This window comes from Micrasema longulum, unplaced genomic scaffold (genome assembly GCF_059751315.1).
Source record: "Micrasema longulum isolate JH-2025_06_02 unplaced genomic scaffold, ASM5975131v1 h1tg001172l, whole genome shotgun sequence".
In the NCBI taxonomy this organism is placed as follows: domain Eukaryota; kingdom Metazoa; phylum Arthropoda; class Insecta; order Trichoptera; family Brachycentridae; genus Micrasema; species Micrasema longulum.
In genome coordinates, this window is record NW_028278359.1 from 125,689 (window position 1) to 144,279 (window position 18,591).

The 18,591-nt window shown below is 30.9% G+C and overlaps 1 protein-coding gene and 1 non-coding gene across 2 annotated transcripts; one reads left to right on the forward strand and one right to left on the reverse strand.

The window, feature by feature from the left end:
* Nucleotides 1–4,086: 4,086 nt before the first annotated feature.
* TRNAA-AGC (transfer RNA alanine (anticodon AGC)) lies at nucleotides 4,087–4,159 on the forward strand. The gene has a single exon. It is a non-coding gene; the product is annotated as a tRNA-Ala (tRNA).
* An 8,934-nt stretch (nucleotides 4,160–13,093) lies between these two features.
* Nucleotides 13,094–15,132, reverse strand: LOC148276634 (glutaryl-CoA dehydrogenase, mitochondrial). The gene has a single exon (XM_088233997.1). The coding sequence runs from the start codon at nucleotides 14,656–14,658 to the stop codon at nucleotides 13,342–13,344; it is 1,317 nt and encodes a 438-aa protein (XP_088090123.1). The 5' UTR covers nucleotides 14,659–15,132; the 3' UTR covers nucleotides 13,094–13,341.
* Between the last annotated feature and the right edge of the window lie 3,459 nt (nucleotides 15,133–18,591).

Below are 18,591 nucleotides of genomic sequence, written 5' to 3' on the forward strand. Positions count from 1 at the left end.
CATCCAATAAACGATTGACTGATTATTATATAAGGATATCAAAACAATTATTTTTTATATGGTGGATTTTTTTACCCCTAAAAATCATTTTTAAACAGGCAGTAACGTAAAGAACAGGAGAAGAAAAAAGGAAAAAATAATTCTAGGAAAAATTATTAACAAATTCATTTAAACGGTTAGAAATTATAATTTGAGAGTTGCTGGTAGAAAAATAACTCAAAACATAACAAAAAAAAATAATTATGATATCCTCTTTCCTATAATGAATTATTTAAAAATACTTTTATGGTTATATGGCATCAATTATTTACATATTCTGTACCAATTTTGATTTTATAAAAGGAAATCATCAGTTTCCTTTTCGCACCCGTTGGTGCATAGGGCACTATATTTGCAATTCAAATGCAGCGAATTTCGATTATCCGTTACGTAATTAATATAATACAAATTTTATTGTAGAAATTTTATTTAATTTTATAAAATATTTATGTGTAATGTTGGATTCAAAACTTACATTTCACCAAAACGCTAAGATGGTAATAAATAAGATTGCAAAAAAAATATCAATTTTGGGAAGGATCAGAAGATTTATTGATAAGGACTCCTGCAAAACTATTTACAAAGCAATTATTGAACCACACGTTAACTACTGTAGTAGCATTTTATTTTTATCAAACAAAGAAAACATAGATAAACTAACTGTATTTCAAAATAAAGCCTTTAGAATCATTTTGAAAAAAAACAGATACACGAGGGTAAAGTCGATGGTAAATGAAATGAAATTATTAACATATAAACAAAGAATATTTTACAATACAATGATATTTGTTCATAAAATTATAAACTCTAATAAAAAAACACAATTTTGGAAAAAAAATTATCGGAACCAGCATGAACACGATCACAATACTAGAGAAAAGAACAAAATTAGACTTCCATTTAGGAAAAAGGCAAATTATTAGAACACACATAACAATATGTATGATATGTGTGCCCTACTTTAAGTTTAAATAAAAAATAAAAAAATGCAATTTAAACTCTAAAGTTCAGAAGAGTGATTGTAGATCAATTATTTATATTTAAACTTGTGAATAATGTCATAGATTGCCCTATAATAACAAGTTCTTTAAAATTTATTGGGCCTAACAGGACAAGCCTCCAAACTAAATTCAATTTACCCATACTCACGAAAAAAAAATTAAAAAATGTTTTTTTTATAAAGCATGTCATTTTTACAATACCGTTCTCTCCGGTTACGCAGACATTTTTCATCTTTCGTGTAACAAATATAGAAAATTTCCTATAGGCGTTGATAATACGTCCGTTTAAGCAGATAAGTTTGTCATAAAAAAAGTACATTCATGTTTTGCATCTTCTTCAATATTAAAAAAAAATATTTTATAAAAATTTCATGTATCCTAAAATAAATATTTTTAGGAGTGAATGCATTTGCGTAAAATATTATTGATATCAAAAGCCCGGCTCGGGACTAATTGCTAAACAATATTGCAAATTAATTTCAGCTCAATGGTTACATAAGGGATGTTGGTAAACGTCATGATTTAGCAGTATTTCGTGTTTGATCGTATGGAATATTTCAATGCATCCAATAATCACAGTGTCAAAGGGAGATTATTCGAATTTGTATTAAATGATTGAACCACTCCCCCTATTAATTATTATCTCTAATAAAACGTGAGTCTTTAATTATTTACCAAAATATTGCTAGTATTTCGTTTAATTTTTCAAATAATTTTTAATTAAGCTTGTTCAATAATGAAAGCATAGAATAAAATTATTGTTTTATTAAAAATACTTAATTTTGTTTCGTTTTATGAATTTTGCTGTCATGGTGTATCCAATTTTTTTAATATTGAAGCTTTTTTCTGTGAGTGAAATATAAGCCTGTTATAAAAAAAGGAAATAAGATTAGTGGTAAAAGATAAATGATGAAATGTGACCAGATTTGAAAATAAAAAAATATTGAATTACCAATGACGAGAAAAACAGAATCTCAAAACTAATAGTACAAGGGATTGAAGCTGTACAATGAGTTACCTAAAGAAATAAAAGAGATAGAAAAGATCTAAATATTACAAATTAATTTGAAAAAATATGTTTTTGAGAAATTTTGATAAAAAAATTTAAAGGTTATTTAATGTTATATTAGTTCTTAAGATGTTATGAACTAACTTAAAAGAGCATAAATAAATAGATTTTATTTTTAGTGGTAGATATAAACTCAACCATCTCTTTGGGATTCAATTTGTGTATCAACTGGAACGTTCATGAGGGTTTTAGAATTTTCTTTGACCAATCCAAATACGGTTGATAAACATATGAAAAGGCAAGGGTCAGCTATTAGGTTGATGAGGGTAATAATAGCAGTCCATACATTATGCGTAATAATTGGGGCTGTAATATATTATGATCATTTGATGACTATACATTAGAGGTGTGTAGTTCGCGAACGACCCGGTTCATACTGACAAGGTCGAAAACATTAAACTAGAGATACGTTTCTCACATCTCGGTCAGTTAGTTCGCGACCGAAAAGAGCGCCAAACTAAATGTATTTTCGTGTCTTTTGGATCTCTCATTCATTTAGTTCATTCATTAAACTAGATTGTAACTATCTCTGTGGTTGGTAGATAGATCAGGTACCTACAAATAAGCACTGCATCTATAGTAGATACCTAAATACCTGCTGTTGTAAACGATTATGTATTCGTATTTCATTTAATGCCCTCAAATATGAACAGCACGTTAGTTTTTTCCCTGGAATTAGAGTTTTTAGATATTTTATGTTTTGTTGTTTAATATCAAAATTTAAAGAAACACTTTTTCAAATTCATTCGTTTATTTATTCCTTCATTTCAAAAATATTCATATGTACTTACCTTTTATGGTTTTTCAGGATGTGTCCGTGTTAAGCGGTAATAATTAATACAAACAAAATAACTTGAAACAATGAGTGAATAAAATAAACAAATTAAAGAATAATGATCCAAATGGAAGATGTTACATCAAATTATTATTACAAATGAAACAATGTTAAAAATGACAATTTTGTTGTGGAATAACTTATTAGATCAGTTACTTATTTTGTGCAAGAGGCCGGTTTTTTGATTTTTTTAAAATTTTATTTATCATTTTTTTTTTGCATTTGTTTATTTTATAACACATTGTATAACTACACACATTATATAAAAAAAAAAATTAAAAAAAAGTTGAACCCGCTAGAGGGGTTTAAAAAAAGGTAAAGCATTAATTCTAAAAGTAAATAAAACATAAATAACTCCTGCATGAAATGTAACTTCTGCGTCGATTTGTTCCATAAAAAATGGCTTGTAGTACTATCGTTATTTTTGTAAATTAAGTAATTTGTCTGTTTTATATAGGTTTGTAATATTATAACACCAACAGAACAATATTAATAAAATCTACAAGGAAAATCATGTTGATAAACCTGCCAAAGGCATAGAATTATTTGTTTCATTCACCGCTCATGCACATTTGGCTAAAGCAAATAAAAGAGCTAAACGAACTAGAGACACATAAGACATGAAAGATATGAAGATACAAATGATACAAAGATGCGGAGATATGATAACCTAAATGAGCCAAATGAACTAAAGATTAATTTTCTCAATTAAACTACCGGTCACTTTAGTGATCCATATCAAGTAATACGGTGACAGAGTCTTAGATGACAACTTATTTACCTGCAGAACGCTTTGAAAATATGGACCAACAACGGAATGACGAAGAATTGATCGATGCCCGTTTTCAGGGACAAAACTCAATATGATGAAAATACAAACTACTGTTCTCACTTCCTTTAAGTTATTTTCTGATTATGAGATTAGAATGACGGCGTAACGTACTTTCTTTCGTTTAACTTTTGTCTTTGTACTCATGTTGTAGATTCTGTTTGCGTTCTGTAATCTAGTGGCTATATAAATATTTTAGTAGCTGATTGTTGCTGACATTGATACAGACTCGTATAATTATACGTAGTATTATGTACAAATGTATGATAACGACCTGGTGATAAAACAGTCCATTACTATCTCTTTTGTACCTGGGGGCGTAGCTCAGATGGTAGAGCGCTCGCTTAGCATGTGAGAGGTACCGGGATCGATACCCGGCGCCTCCAAACCTATTTTTTTCCATGATTTTTTTTTTAAGGAAAATATTTGCCTTTTTATTATTTACCTAAATATTTCGATTGTGGAGGCATTTTCAACAAGTTGTAAATAACTCACTATTAGAAAATGGGAATCAAGTTGGGGTAGAGTGGGATTCGAACCTCAAACCTTTGATCCGTAAGTCCGAAACACTAGCCACGGGGCCACAACCCAATCAAATTATGATATTAGAATATTTAAATATTTAAATTATGTCAAACAAAAAATAAGAGCATAAAAATGCACGGCGAATGTTCTTGAAAATGTATAAAAAATTTATTCAAAATAGTTTTAATAAAAATTAAGTACTTTGGACGCCGTCATTTGTTCTTCGGAATCAACCAATAATAAGAGAGTTGTGATAAATTTTCGGTTAGTGGTAAGTCAACTGACTAATCAGCAGAACTAACCGAGAAGAAGGGGAAGAGAACTTGAAAAGTCACACGCGGAGTAATTTCAAAAGTACAACATTTTTAAAAATCATAACGCAAATAATACGACACATAAAAATGAAACAAAAATTTATTGGCTTGGTTTAATAGTATTTTACAAATTAATAATAAAAATAAAAAAAAACACAGATCTTCCTTATTGAAAGACGACGAATATTTTTTTATATCCAATTTCCCGTGGGGCTGAAATTCTTAAAAGCACCTTTTTAATTAAATTTAAAAAATGTACCAACTTCTTCTTCTTGCAAAGGAAGCATAATATGAAAGTATATGGTCTTCAACTTCCTTCACAAGAACCTTCCATTGGTCTAGCTCCACCACACATTAGGAAGAATACCAATATTTACTGCAAGATGCCAGGAAGGCTTTAAGTCGTTTTACCCGTCTTAACCGCTTTGTTTAGATTGTGGTTCCCATTTTGTATTCTCGTGTGTCTAGAATCCTCTTCTCTGCTTAGAATTTGTTGCTTTTCTAGATGTTTTGCATATTTCAATTCTTTTAAAAGGAAACCTAATGCCCTTATTTCTCATCATGATTAAAGATTTATTTTTTTTTATTCACTGAAATATAATAAATACATTTTTATTTGGTAGCGCGCATTTCAGTCCTTTAGATAAATATCATGTTAATAAGAAAAATGTACTTAAAAAATATTGTAATATTTTTATACATTATTTGTTAATTTTATATTGTTGATTTCGACCTGACCTTACAATCAATAAATAAATCATGATATACATCTAAACTTTTTAAACATTTATTTAACTTTTTGGATAAAATGTTAATATTGCATTGGCGGGCTTATTGCCCAATTGCAATTTCTTCCAACCAACCTATAAAATAAGAGTTTTATCTATATAATTCAAGTAACAAAATCGCATTCAAAAGAAAATTAAATAAAAAAAATATACACAGAGATAATTGTATTTGTTTATGAATTACTTTAAATCAATATTTTTACTTAATAAAAAAAGGGAATAAAGTGGAAAGAGGAAAGGAGAGATTAAGGAAGGGAAAGGATATGTTTTTTTTAAAACTGGATTTAAAATCAAATGCTGTAGTAACATCTTCGATAGTGGATTCATTCATTTCATTTTTTTTTTCACCACAACAGGCCAGGAGGCCCAGTTACAGTGGTAAATTACATTACAGAACAACCAGGCTTGAGAAAAATCACATTTTTAATTTTTGTGTTCTCACCGGGAATCAAACCCGGAACCTTCCGTGCGCGAGTCAAGCGTCCTGACCACTACACCACGGAGGCCGCCGATGGAAGATAATCTCACAGTCGAGCCGCATGGACACTATATGAGTTAGATAAGAAAGAAGATTTTAGGATGGTTACAAAAGTGCTTTGATTATTAGAAAGAAAAAGTTAATTATAAACTGATCAACGTTTAAATTTTTTAGAGTAAAAAAAAGGTTTTAAAAAATACCGAACAAAATTATTGCGTCAAAAGGAAATAAATCTTTCATGACGTATTCGATTTCTGTCATGAAAGCAGGTAAAGTTTTCATGAAAACTTTTCATATTTTTGATATTCATACAAGTTTTCTTCAAAGGAAAGGGATACCCATTATGTCTCTTATTTTTACCGTAGACATGAATTTCATGGTGACCATTCACTCGAGAAGGTAAATGATTTGTAAAAATACACGTTTTTACAATATTTCCACTGGAGCGGCGAAAAATAAATAGTAAAAACCTTTTCACATGGTTAACTGAATAAAAAGCCTACTTGAAGCGTCTAGACGCAAAGTTAAACGTCTCGATCCTTTTGCCTCATGATTTCCCTAAAGGCTCTGTCCACTACCATCGCAACCCTTACTTCCTTTACTTTGTAGGTTTACACATACATTTACACAGTGCAGTGCAAATATTTTGAGGCTAGATAGGGGCAAATATTTGGATAGAATACGAAAATTCAAAAGCCTCATGAGTCTCGGTCTTGATAAGAAATTAGTATGGGAGAATCTTAATTTCAACTCATAAAAACAACATTAGACGGTATAAGAGCATAGATACCGGTTTTTCGATAATATCGACAAACCGGAATATCGGACCAAAAACGCGATATTGACTTTCTCTATTATCGGGATATTAGATGAGCTTTTTGTTTATTTTGTCTAGTTTTAAAGTGTCATACTTTAAACATGATTCTATGTCACCCATACGCCATTCCGCTCATTCAACCAATCAGAAATTAGAATGCTGATTTCGTTCCATCAAACCCGTCACTAGTGTCAGTAGCTACCTACTTCCCAGTCCCCTCAGTTAGTCAACACTACTACAATAAGCTACGCCAGCTAACAATACGCTGAATATTTTCTTTATTGAGATTTTTTTTAATACTCACAGACTTGCTCAAAAGTTGCTTATTTTTGTATTTTTTATTAACTTATTTTACGTTTTGTTGAATTTGTTTAAAAACATAACATAGTGTCTTTTAAGAAATTTACGTGTTCGTTAGGTTACAGACGTTATTGAAGAGTTTAAAATACATGTACCGAACTAAGCTTAAATTAAAGTTGAAGACCTCAAAAATAAACTGCGCATTTAAATAATTATTCATTATTTCCATTTAGATCTGAAAACTGAATACGGTAAAGCAATAAAAAGAGTTTTGAGTATTTATTCAATATTAACCCTGGACGTCTAACGTTTGTACAAACCCTAATAAACCTATCCATTCGTCTATTTGACGAACGGTTTTTGTGGAGATTCATCTGGCTTAAACACTTCACGTACTATGCAACGCTTGAAAACACTTTTTAAATTTCATACTCCTATTTGTACCAGAAAGTAAAATAAATAATATTTTGAGTATTCCCAAAGTTTCATATACAAACAAAGCTAAATATAAATACCTAAACTTCCATATCCCTTTTTAAAAAATGTTTTTTCTCTCAGTTGCAATAAATTCAAATAAATAAATACATACATTTAAATAATCAAATAAGGCTGAGTAACACCCTAGGGAGTAAAATCGAGCATTGTTTACAAATAATTAAACATACTTAAAGTATTTGAGTTTGACTACTATTTAATTAGACTTGGGAGTTATTCTCGATACGAGATTGCTGTTTGGGTCTCATATAAATTATACTGTAGAAAAAGCTTACCAAATGCTGAGCTTCATTTTAAGAACTTCCAAACACTTTAAAACTTTATACATTTTTGTATGCAGTTATTTAGAGTTTGCATCAGTTGGGTGGAAGCCCATAATATATAATTTGCATTAAAATGATTTAAAATGTTCAACGAGCATTTTTTTAATACCTAGATCATGAAAACAATAAAACGCTTTGCCTCTTCAGCCAATCTACTAAACAAATCGAATTGTTTACCTTTGAAAATAGACGCACTAAATCTAAATTATGTTTTTTACATCAATTATAAAATAATAAAGTAGACTCTTTAAATCTACTCTCTAAAATAAATCTGTATGTCCCCTTTCGCGTGACATGAAACAAATATTTATTCCATCTGCCAGTCTGTATCACTGACTATGCACAACAATATTTCATCTTTTTTTTATTTTGTACCAATAAAAACATTAAGACTTATTTATCAATCATTAGCGGAATCAATTATTAGGTACGGTATTACCAATTAGGGCCTTTCTTGTAAAACCAACATTAAAAAAATTCAATCCTTACAAAACTCGGTTCTTAAATTAACTGACAGATCAGCTAGAATTGATGAGGAAGAGGTACTCGAACATTTTAAAAAGCAAGGATGCCTGTCCGTTAATGCTATTTTATGGCTCAAATTTGTTACTAGATATCAATTTGATGGTAACTAACAGAAATTGTATATACATACACACAATACAAGGCTAGCCCAACGTGAAAGCTTGGCAGTATCGAGGTATGTTAACAAGTATGGCCAAAGAACACTTCATTATACAATTACTAAAAATTTTAATAAGATTCCTAAGCAGATCTTAAAAGAAAATGTTGACAAAACTTTTAAGGAAAAAATAATCAAATGGCTCATATGTAACAAGGCTTTATATTGATTACTTTTTTATGTTAACAATCATCTGTTTATTTTTTTGTAAATAAATTTTGCCAAGAAATACGTATGCTTTTACTTTTTATTAATGTATATATTACCTTTTAAAATTAGATAATTTCTCTAACGTTTTTCTGTGTAAAGGAAAAATAAGAAGCCTGCTGACAAACCGGTTTCGCGGTTTAGTGGGTTTCATTATTTTTCCTTTTATATTTTTCTGTTCATGTTTATCTTCTTAAATAAAAATAAATACAAAAAAAAACTATCGTTTTTCTTCATCTATTGATATATTTACAATGCCCCTAAATTTATTTAAAAATAAATTACGCCCCTTCTATTATTCATGATACTCTCCCATTTGCTTTTTAATGATGCACACGCTTACACACACTTGAACACTTACTCTCAACACCCTCTTGTGTATATATATATATATACGCATACACACATTTAAGAATGTACCATAATTTAATATGCATGGCTATCATTTTCGAAACTTCGCTGGTCTGTCTTTCAACCTTATCTTTATAACGTAATTTAACCATTATTGACTGTATGTTTCTATAAAATAAAATAATAAACTAGACAGCGAGAAATTTAAGCAAACCAGACTGATAACAGATGTAATTTCTGATTATAAATGCGCAATAGTTCTGACTGCCGGCAACGTTTGCATGAAGGAAATCTGGCTGACAAACAAGAGCAACAAAAAAATCACTTGGAGTAATCCCGGCCAAGACTACACACAGTATGAGATGAAAAGAGCTTTTCATCTTAGTATTTCACAGAGCAATATGCGGTTTTTGTTTTACGAGCGCCTTGCGCCGCCACCCCGTATTTTTAATACATAAATTTGACGTAGGAATATATTCTCGAAAGCAATGGGAGCGTTCCTTAAGGGTTCTTTATCTAGAATTTAATAAGCGTAAATTAGATGCTTCTTGAGCTTTAAGTATTCTGACAAATAAATCATTTTCTTCTGAATGTTCTCGTAAACCAGCACGTATGTTCAATTCCAACTTAAGACATATAAAAACAAAATAATAATAATTCTATTTTTTGTTTACCTGTTCAGAACTGAATTAATTAATGATGATGAAAAAAATAAGTATTCTGCACTTACTAAAGGAATCATTTGGAAATTTTTGTTATATTTTAACTTTTTATATCTTTCATACATATATAATATTTTACTTTAATTTTTAATGAACAATAGGTCTTAAACTGACAAGGAATCGAAAAAGTTCATATAACGTGTGTTACTATCTTACAGTGTATGTTTTTTCGATTAAATTAGTTAAATGTTGGTAAATTATGTATCATTTGAAAGAACGACTAGAATTCATTCTAAAACAAACAAACCAGCCAGAAGGCAGCTGTCGAACTAAAAAAAAAGAACTTTTCGTTGTAATGTCGACTACTAACATAAGCAGAAAAAATATAGACGTATTTAGAGATATCAGTACTTAAAAAAAAACAACTCATCGTTTTTGTATTTCGATAGATATGGGAGTAAATAAATCTTAAATATCGAGTATATACTTGAATGATCACAAAGGGGTAATAATTTAAAAAAATATATCCTTCTAATAATTGACAAACTTGAATTTTGGGGTCTATCTTAACGAATTGTAAATAACTCAGTATTAAAAAATGGGGATCTTGGGGTAGAGTGGAGTTCGAACTTCGGACCTCTGATATTTGAATCCGGGCCACTGGCATTGGGACCACAAGTCGATAAGTGTTATTTCTAATCATAGAGTTTTATACATTTTTTATTGAGTTGATAATACATAATGATATCTTGATTTTAGAACTGCACTTCAAAGCAAGGTAAAATGTGTTATTATTCGCTTCAAATAATAATAATTAATGTCATTTATAAATTTTGTTTTCTATGCGCTTTTATTAGTTATTTATCAAGACATCGCACATCCTATTTAATAGTCATAACTCAAAATTGCAGAATTTCCAGAAGAGTAAAAACTAAATTAACATTGTTTTATAACCATGATTTGTTTTTTGCTCTTTTCACCTTTTCAAACAATGCCGATGTTAAATGCAAAACTGCCACTGTCCATGATCACTATTTTAGGAAGATCAACAAAACCAGTAGCCATATGACAATTTATTTTTTGTTCAATGTGCACATTCAACTTAAAATGAATAGTCTTTTTGCTACCTGTTATACCACGCACAAGTTGCACATTGAACTTAAAATATATAGTTTTTTTGTTGCTGGTTTTGATGATCTTCCTATTGCGTGTGCCATCTAGACCGACAAGACAAAGTCTTCTGTTTTATACAGATAATGTGTCAACAAACTATTTAAAACAATTGACAATACCTAGAATATGCGACCAATATAACAATAGATTTATCGTGGCGGATATTTTTTACGACAAAGTATGTAAATTTATGCCAAAAATCATAGAAATATTGAGAGAAGCAGATATTTAACTTTATTTTTATAAATATATGGATATATATATATATTTTCGTTTCTTTTCTCTGACATTTGTTATATTTAACATAATTTAAACTCTCCTGTCCCCCCCAATAAACGTGTATTTAAAATCCTATGTAAATATCAAGTTATAAATGGTGTAAAGCTGTAAATATGTTATATTATTATACGAGTATGTTTGTATTATATTACGAATACATGTGTAAATATGTAAAAAAAAAAAAAAAACTCGACACTGGCCAGAACACCCGAGTTGAGATGTGAAAAGGCTATGAAAAAACGCAGAAGAAGAACATAATTCAAATTATTGTATTAATTGTAAACAATTTTTCCGGTGTGTGCATGAGTGTCCTGATAATGTAAATATTTGCGTACATACTGTTTGTTAACCTAATAAAATAAATAAATAAATAAAACAGTAATGTTTGATTATGTCCAAATGCTTGCAGACTGGCTGGATTTCCTCCCTAGGGAGTTGTTCATATTTAAATTTATTTCAACAGAGAGGGAAAAAGTTTTCGAGAAGGGAATATGGAAGTCTAGGCATTTACAGGGCTTATGACCTGTCATTGGCTGGTTTAAGTGGCCACTTTACACACTGTGTAACATTCACCATTCTGCCCATGTTTGAACATCCACATTTCCTCAACTCTTCCATCTGTTGACTTTTGTGAAGTGAGGTTTCAGCTCTTTCACTTCTGAAACCTCACTTCACAAAAGTCAACAGATGGAAGAGTTGAGGAAATGTGGATGTTCAAACATGGGCAGAATGGTGAATGTTACACAGTGTGTAAAGTGGCCACTTAAACCAGCCAATGACAGGTCATAAGCCCTGTAAATGCCTAGACTTCCATATTCCCTTCTCGAAAACTTTTTCCCTCTCTGTTGAAATAAATTTAAATAAAACAGTGATCATGGACACTGATGGTTCTTGTTTTAACCCCCTTATATATAGAATTGTCTCGAAACTGCTATCACATTATTTTTAAAAGTAAATCTCGATTGTTACCAATTTTGCGTTACTCGATTGTATTTTTTTTATTGTTTCTGTTAATTCTTTGTGTTGTGTTAAAGTGATTTACGATTTTCTTTTTTATTCTAACATTCATCTTATATCCATATTTTTTTCTTTTTTACTATGCAAAGTTTCATTTTTTATTTTGCATGCAGCAAGCTTTTTTTGTTCCTACATGAATACAAAAAAAAGTGTTGTTTATTTTATAAAATTAAGACTTACTATGTTTGTACTTACCTGGATAAATTTTTGTAAATGCCCCTTGGGCGTATTGCAAAATTAAATTAAATTGAATATATGACACTGTTTGACATTAGATGCATTTAAATAAGTATGTATTACAGCAAGTGGAACAATAAAGCTATTAAATAGTTAATAAAGAATTTTGTGCCTATTTTCAACACATGGAAGTTTTTCTCATAATTTATTACGTATTTTAAGCTTAAAATCAGATTTTTTGGAGATACCACTGTATTTTATCGGAGATGCGACATGTCATAAATCAAAGAGAGAATAATAAAATAAAATACTTAAAATTGTAAACCAAATACTGGATTATACAAATAAAAAAAATAAAAATAAATAAAAAAATACCCCTAGGGAGTTATTAGGATTTACAAATAACAACAAAGATGAAGAACATTTTAGGGAAAAAAATGTTGAAATCTAGGCATCTGCAGGGCTTATGACCTGTCGTTGGATGGTTTAAGTGGTCACTTTACATACTTAAACCAGACATGACAGGTCACAAGACGTGAAAATGATTAGACTTTCACATTTCCATTTCTAAAATGTTATCTATCCTCGTCGTATTTCGTAAAATGTTAACACTTAAATTTAAGCGTAATATTTGTACTTTTATCATGCAAGAAATAATGAACGCAAAGTCTGTAAAAAAATAATTACGAAATTTAGGCGAAAGCTTTTAAAATTAAAATAAAAGATTTTGACTTTGATAAAAAATGGCAATTATGCGACTTTAATTTAATAGCTAGATATTTAACCGAAATCATTTGGCAGCTTAGAAATAACATGAAATTTAAAAATTGTTTAAAAAAGAGCTGGTCATATTTTTATATTTACATTGTAATAAAATAAAGAATAATTTAGGTATAATTCAAGTATTGCATGTATGTATGTTCTATGAAAAGGAGTTTAATTGTATTTACAGTATTTAACAGATTGGGAAAATGTAGTTATTATGCAGCGGCAAACGCTGGAATTCCAGTAATAGCTCGGCCCAGGATGAGTGCGTGAATATCATGCGTCCCTTCGTACGTGTTCACCGCCTCTAAATTCATGACATGCCTTATGACATGGTACTCGTCAGATATTCCATTTCCCCCGAGCATATCTCTAGCGTTTCGTGCGATTTCTAATGCCTTTCCGCAGGAATTCCTCTTTATTAAGGATATCATGTCAGGTGGAGCCAACCCCCTGTCTTTCAAACGTCCAACTTGTATACAGCCCTGTAGTCCTAAACTGATGTCTGTTATCATGTCCGCCATCTTCTTTTGCATGATTTGAGTAGCGGCTAGAGGTCGCTGGAATTGTTTCCTGTCGAGGGTGTACTGCCGGGCGATGTGGAGGCACGACTCGGCGGCCCCCAGCGCCCCCCATGCGATCCCGTACCTAGCGTTGTTGAGACAGCCGAAAGGACCTTTAAGTCCTTGTACATTAGGAAGTAGATTTTTTTCTGGGATGATGACATCATCCATCAGAATCATGCCAGTTTCTGATGCTCTTAGTGAAAATTTACCTTCTATTTTCGGTGTTGACAATCCGGATTTAACCTGTGAACGATCTATTATGAATCCCCTAATAACGTTATCTTCCGTTTTGGCCCAAATAATCAGTACATCGGCGACGGGTGAACTAGTAATCCATGTTTTCGATCCTGATAAACTGTAAGTCTTCGTTTTCGAATCGTACTTCGCTCTTGTTTCCATCGAACTTGGATCGCTGCCATGATTGGGTTCCGTCAATCCGAAGCATCCCACGAGCTTTCCTTTGGCCATGTTAGGTAAATATGTCTCCTTCTGTTCCTCCGAACCGTACATATAGATGGCGCCCATAGCGAGAGAACTTTGCACACTGAAGGCCGATCTGTATGCCGAGTCTACTTTCTCAACTTCTCTAGCGAGCAGTCCGTACGTTACATTCGACACACCGGCGCATCCGTATCCTTTTATGGTGCATCCTAATACACCGAGTTCGCCCATTTCGGCGAGAATCTCCTTATGAAAAAGTTCTTTCCTGTTGGCTTCTAAAATCCTAGGGAAAAGTTTATCTTGGCAGAAACTCCTGAATGTGTCCCTCACGGCTATTTCATCTTCCGCTAGCTGTGATTCTAGATTAAGCGGATCTTCCCAGTTGAATACGGGTTTCGAAGTTGCTTCAGACTTTGAACATAAGACCGAACATTGAGAAAATGATTTGTTCGGTACAGATGTACCCCAGACGAAAATTCTCCGCGGCAGATTCGTCAGCACACTTTTTATATGAGACACCGACATTGTGGATATGTACTAAACTTTAACTTTTACTAACTTATTCAATTTTGTTGAAAAGAAAATCTTTTGGTTGATAAAAAATGATAACTTTGTTTACTTGCGGCACTCGTCAACACAACAGGTTACGTCACGATATAAATTGCCCTTGAAACGCACTTATAAGTGCCAAAATATATAGTTAAAACTTACTCTTATCAACTGTCACTAGGCAAGAGTATGGCAAAATAAACAGTTTCCAAACAAAACTTTCCACGGTAAAGAACTGACAAAATTAACTTTGAATACTTATTAAAACAACAAATAACTTCACATTTAAGTAGAGTATATCATTATTATCACATTTATGTTTTGGTAAGCGTCGTCGTTGTAAATATTTTATCGTATTATCTCATTGACGCAACCGTCCATTTACGGCGTGAATAAAATAAATTGACATGTGCAGCTTACTTCACGTCGCTAGCAGACCTAACAACGTAACAACACAAAAATGCTCGGCGCGGTAAAATGTTGCGTCACTAAAGTTGATACGCATGAGCCGAATACTGACGGAAATTGACAAATTTTCACGAGGTCCGGCACAACGTTCTCGGCACGTTCCAACTATAAAACGCTGTGAATTATAGAATATATTTTTCAGAGAAAAACTTATCACTTATTAACAATAATGAAATTAGTTTTTAAATTAATTTATTTTATTTACATAAAATATAATAATGTTAGGTTGTACGAAAATAAAAATCTTTGTAAAGACATGGATATATATAAAACAAGAACAAAAGATATATGTAGGTATATATACATATATATTTATGTAAGTCAGCATTCAAAAGATATAAAAAGTCGGTTTATTGTGTGTATAAAAAAAACTACATTAGTTTATTGGTTGGCTTTTGGCAATTAATCTTTAGTAGTGAATATTATAAAATATATACACAGAGACGGTTTGAATTTAAAGAAACTCAAGTTAAAGATGTCGATATGAGAGGTACCTACATTTTTTAAATTTATTTTTTTATTTGGAAGTTCAACAAGGATACATAAAATACATACAATTTGTAAGTAAGCATTGTTAACAGTCTTTATACATATACCCAATTAAATAACTCCACCATCTTTTATAAATCATATAAAATAAGTGTGTAGCTTAATTGAATAAATTTACGTTATAATAAAGATTAAATGAAACATAATAGATATTGAGTTAATGAAATAAAATTCAGTAAAAGATGAATAACTAATTGTTGTCTTAAGAAAGGGAAAGAGAAAATAAGATATAGTAAGTAATAAAATGAACTAAAATTAATTTACGTACATTTACATTTCATATGTCTGTACGCAGAATAGGTGAGTGACAAAGGTAACTGGTTTTATTACAATATTTGAGTTTGTCCAAATGTTTGTAGACAAAAGACTGGATTTCACCCCCTCGGGAGTCATAAAGATTAACAAATTACAACAGGGATCGATAATACCTTAAATAAGGAAATATGGAAGTCTAGGCATTTACAGGTTAAGGTTTCAGCTATTTAACTTGACTAAATTAACAAATGGAAGAATCGAAGAAATATGGATGATTAAACATAGGCAAAATGGTAAATGTTAGACAGTGTGTAAAGTGACCACTTAAACCAGTCAATGACAGGTCATAAGCCCTGTAAATGCCTAGACTTCCATATTCCCTTATTTAGAGTAATATCCATCCCTGTTGCAATTTGTTAAGTAACCGGTTTTAGAAAAGTGACAATAATTTATTTTTTTGTCTAGTTATACTTGTTGTTATGTTAATATTTATTATATCCATGAGTTTGCAACAACCTAATCTAGAAATAACGATATATTTTAAAATACTAAATCTTTTATTATCCTGCACCCTTCAGAGGAAGTAAATTCAGAGAATTTAACTCTTAAAAGACTGTGGTAAATAATACCTTTGCGTGCGGTGATGTAAAATCCTATTACCAATAGTAAAAGATGAAATGTTCTAAAGCTCCGACAGTTAAAAAAAAACATGTAGAAATACAGTTTAATTTTTTTTTCCATCATTTATTAAAATAAACATATAATTTAGCCCTATTATAGCAACAACAACAAAAATCACTGCTCAAAATTTACACGTGCGTCCCCCATCACTGTAAGCAACCTATTGAATTTGTTTCACACACAGTGACACAGTCTCATACAACACCGGCTACAGAACAGCGTCTCTGTCTTCCTTGGTGTGTGTTCTATCTTAGAACTGTCTCTCTAATGCAGATGTTTTGCTGTATTTGCGGACATCACTCTTCGGGTGGCAAGGTTAAATATTTTCTATATTAAAATCTAGCAAATTGATTCAAATTTTACTTTCCAAATCCGATGTAAAAATGTCCATTTGAAGTTTACAAAAAATACTATTTCAATATTTTAAAGAACAAGAGAGATATATCAAGAATTTTATCGTATGTCGACTTGTGTGACATGTGGTTAATTTGTTCTAGCATATGCAATTTAAAAATTCTCCTTTCTCTTCCTTAATCTCTTCTCCTTTCCTTTTTCCTCTTTTTTCCTTTATAATTTTTTAAAATTTTCGTTAAACGCTTTCAAAAATTTTTATGTGAATTTTGAAAAAATGGGAACATGCAATAAAATTGTAATTTAATTGGCTTCTAACTAACGATATGTAAATGAGTTTTATAACTTTAACTGGTTCGTAATCCTCAATAGTTCTAACAATGAAACCCAAAGTTTTCATACTGGCTTTTAAAGTTACACCAAAATCTCAAATCTCTGCGACTTGTGATATGCATTTGACTTATTGTAACAGTGTGAGCTATTTAAAAAGGGGAATATATAAATTATTTTATATCAGTATAATGAATGTTTTTAAGACTTTATATCAAAAGTTTGTAACTTAAACCTTAAACGATCAAAATTGAAACAACGGTTAATTAAAATAATTTGCACAGACACGAACACCTTTTCACTTTTATACATCAAAGTATTCAATAATCATTATCATGACAACATGTAACTAATTTTAATTAATTGATGTTACAATTCAATTGAAGAACATTTTTGAGAATAGAATATGAAAGACTATTCACAAGTCTTTTGACCTAAGTGACTAAGTGACTGGCCAAGCGATCAATTTGTGTTCTATGTAACATTTAACATTCTACAAATGTTTAATCAAACATCCCCTTTAAATTAATTTGAGATAAAATTTATACCGATTTATTGAACGCAGAACCTCAAATATTCTCAAAAGTAATAACACTATTTTTTTGTGGGGTCAGTGTTGATTTTATAATAAAAAATAGTCATCTTAAGATGATAATTTGTTCTAGTAATTCATTGACCACCATAAGACCGTTAGTGAGTTAGTTAGTTAGTTACCATAAGACCCGTTTGATTTATTTTACTAAATTTGTTTGTGCTCACTCGTGGCGTATACAATTTCAACAATATGTCTAAATGTTTGCAGGCAGGCTAGATTTCGTCCATAAGAAAGTATTTAGATCAAAATTTGTTGCAACTGAGAGGGAAAATATTTTGAAAATTTAGATCTAAATAACTTCTCAAGGATGGAATCCAGCCTGTCTGCAAACATTTGGCCATAGTCAAAACATTGTTGATTAAACTAACTGGTATAAGAAGAAGTATAAAAATTGTAAAATTGTTTTCAGGCGTTGCCGAGTAGGTGAATTGGTTCAGCCGGATGAATCTCACCCACAATCCACATGATAAAGGTTTCAGTTCTTTTACTTCACAAAAGTCAACCGATGGAAGAGTTGAGGAAATGTCGATGTTTAAACAAATGGAGAATGGTGAATGTTACAGTGTGTAAAGTGGCCAGTAAATGCCTAGACTTCCATATTACCTTCTCAAAATGTTTTCTCCCTCTCCCTTGGTTATAACAAAGTCATACCATTTTATTTCATGATCTTGACATCCATA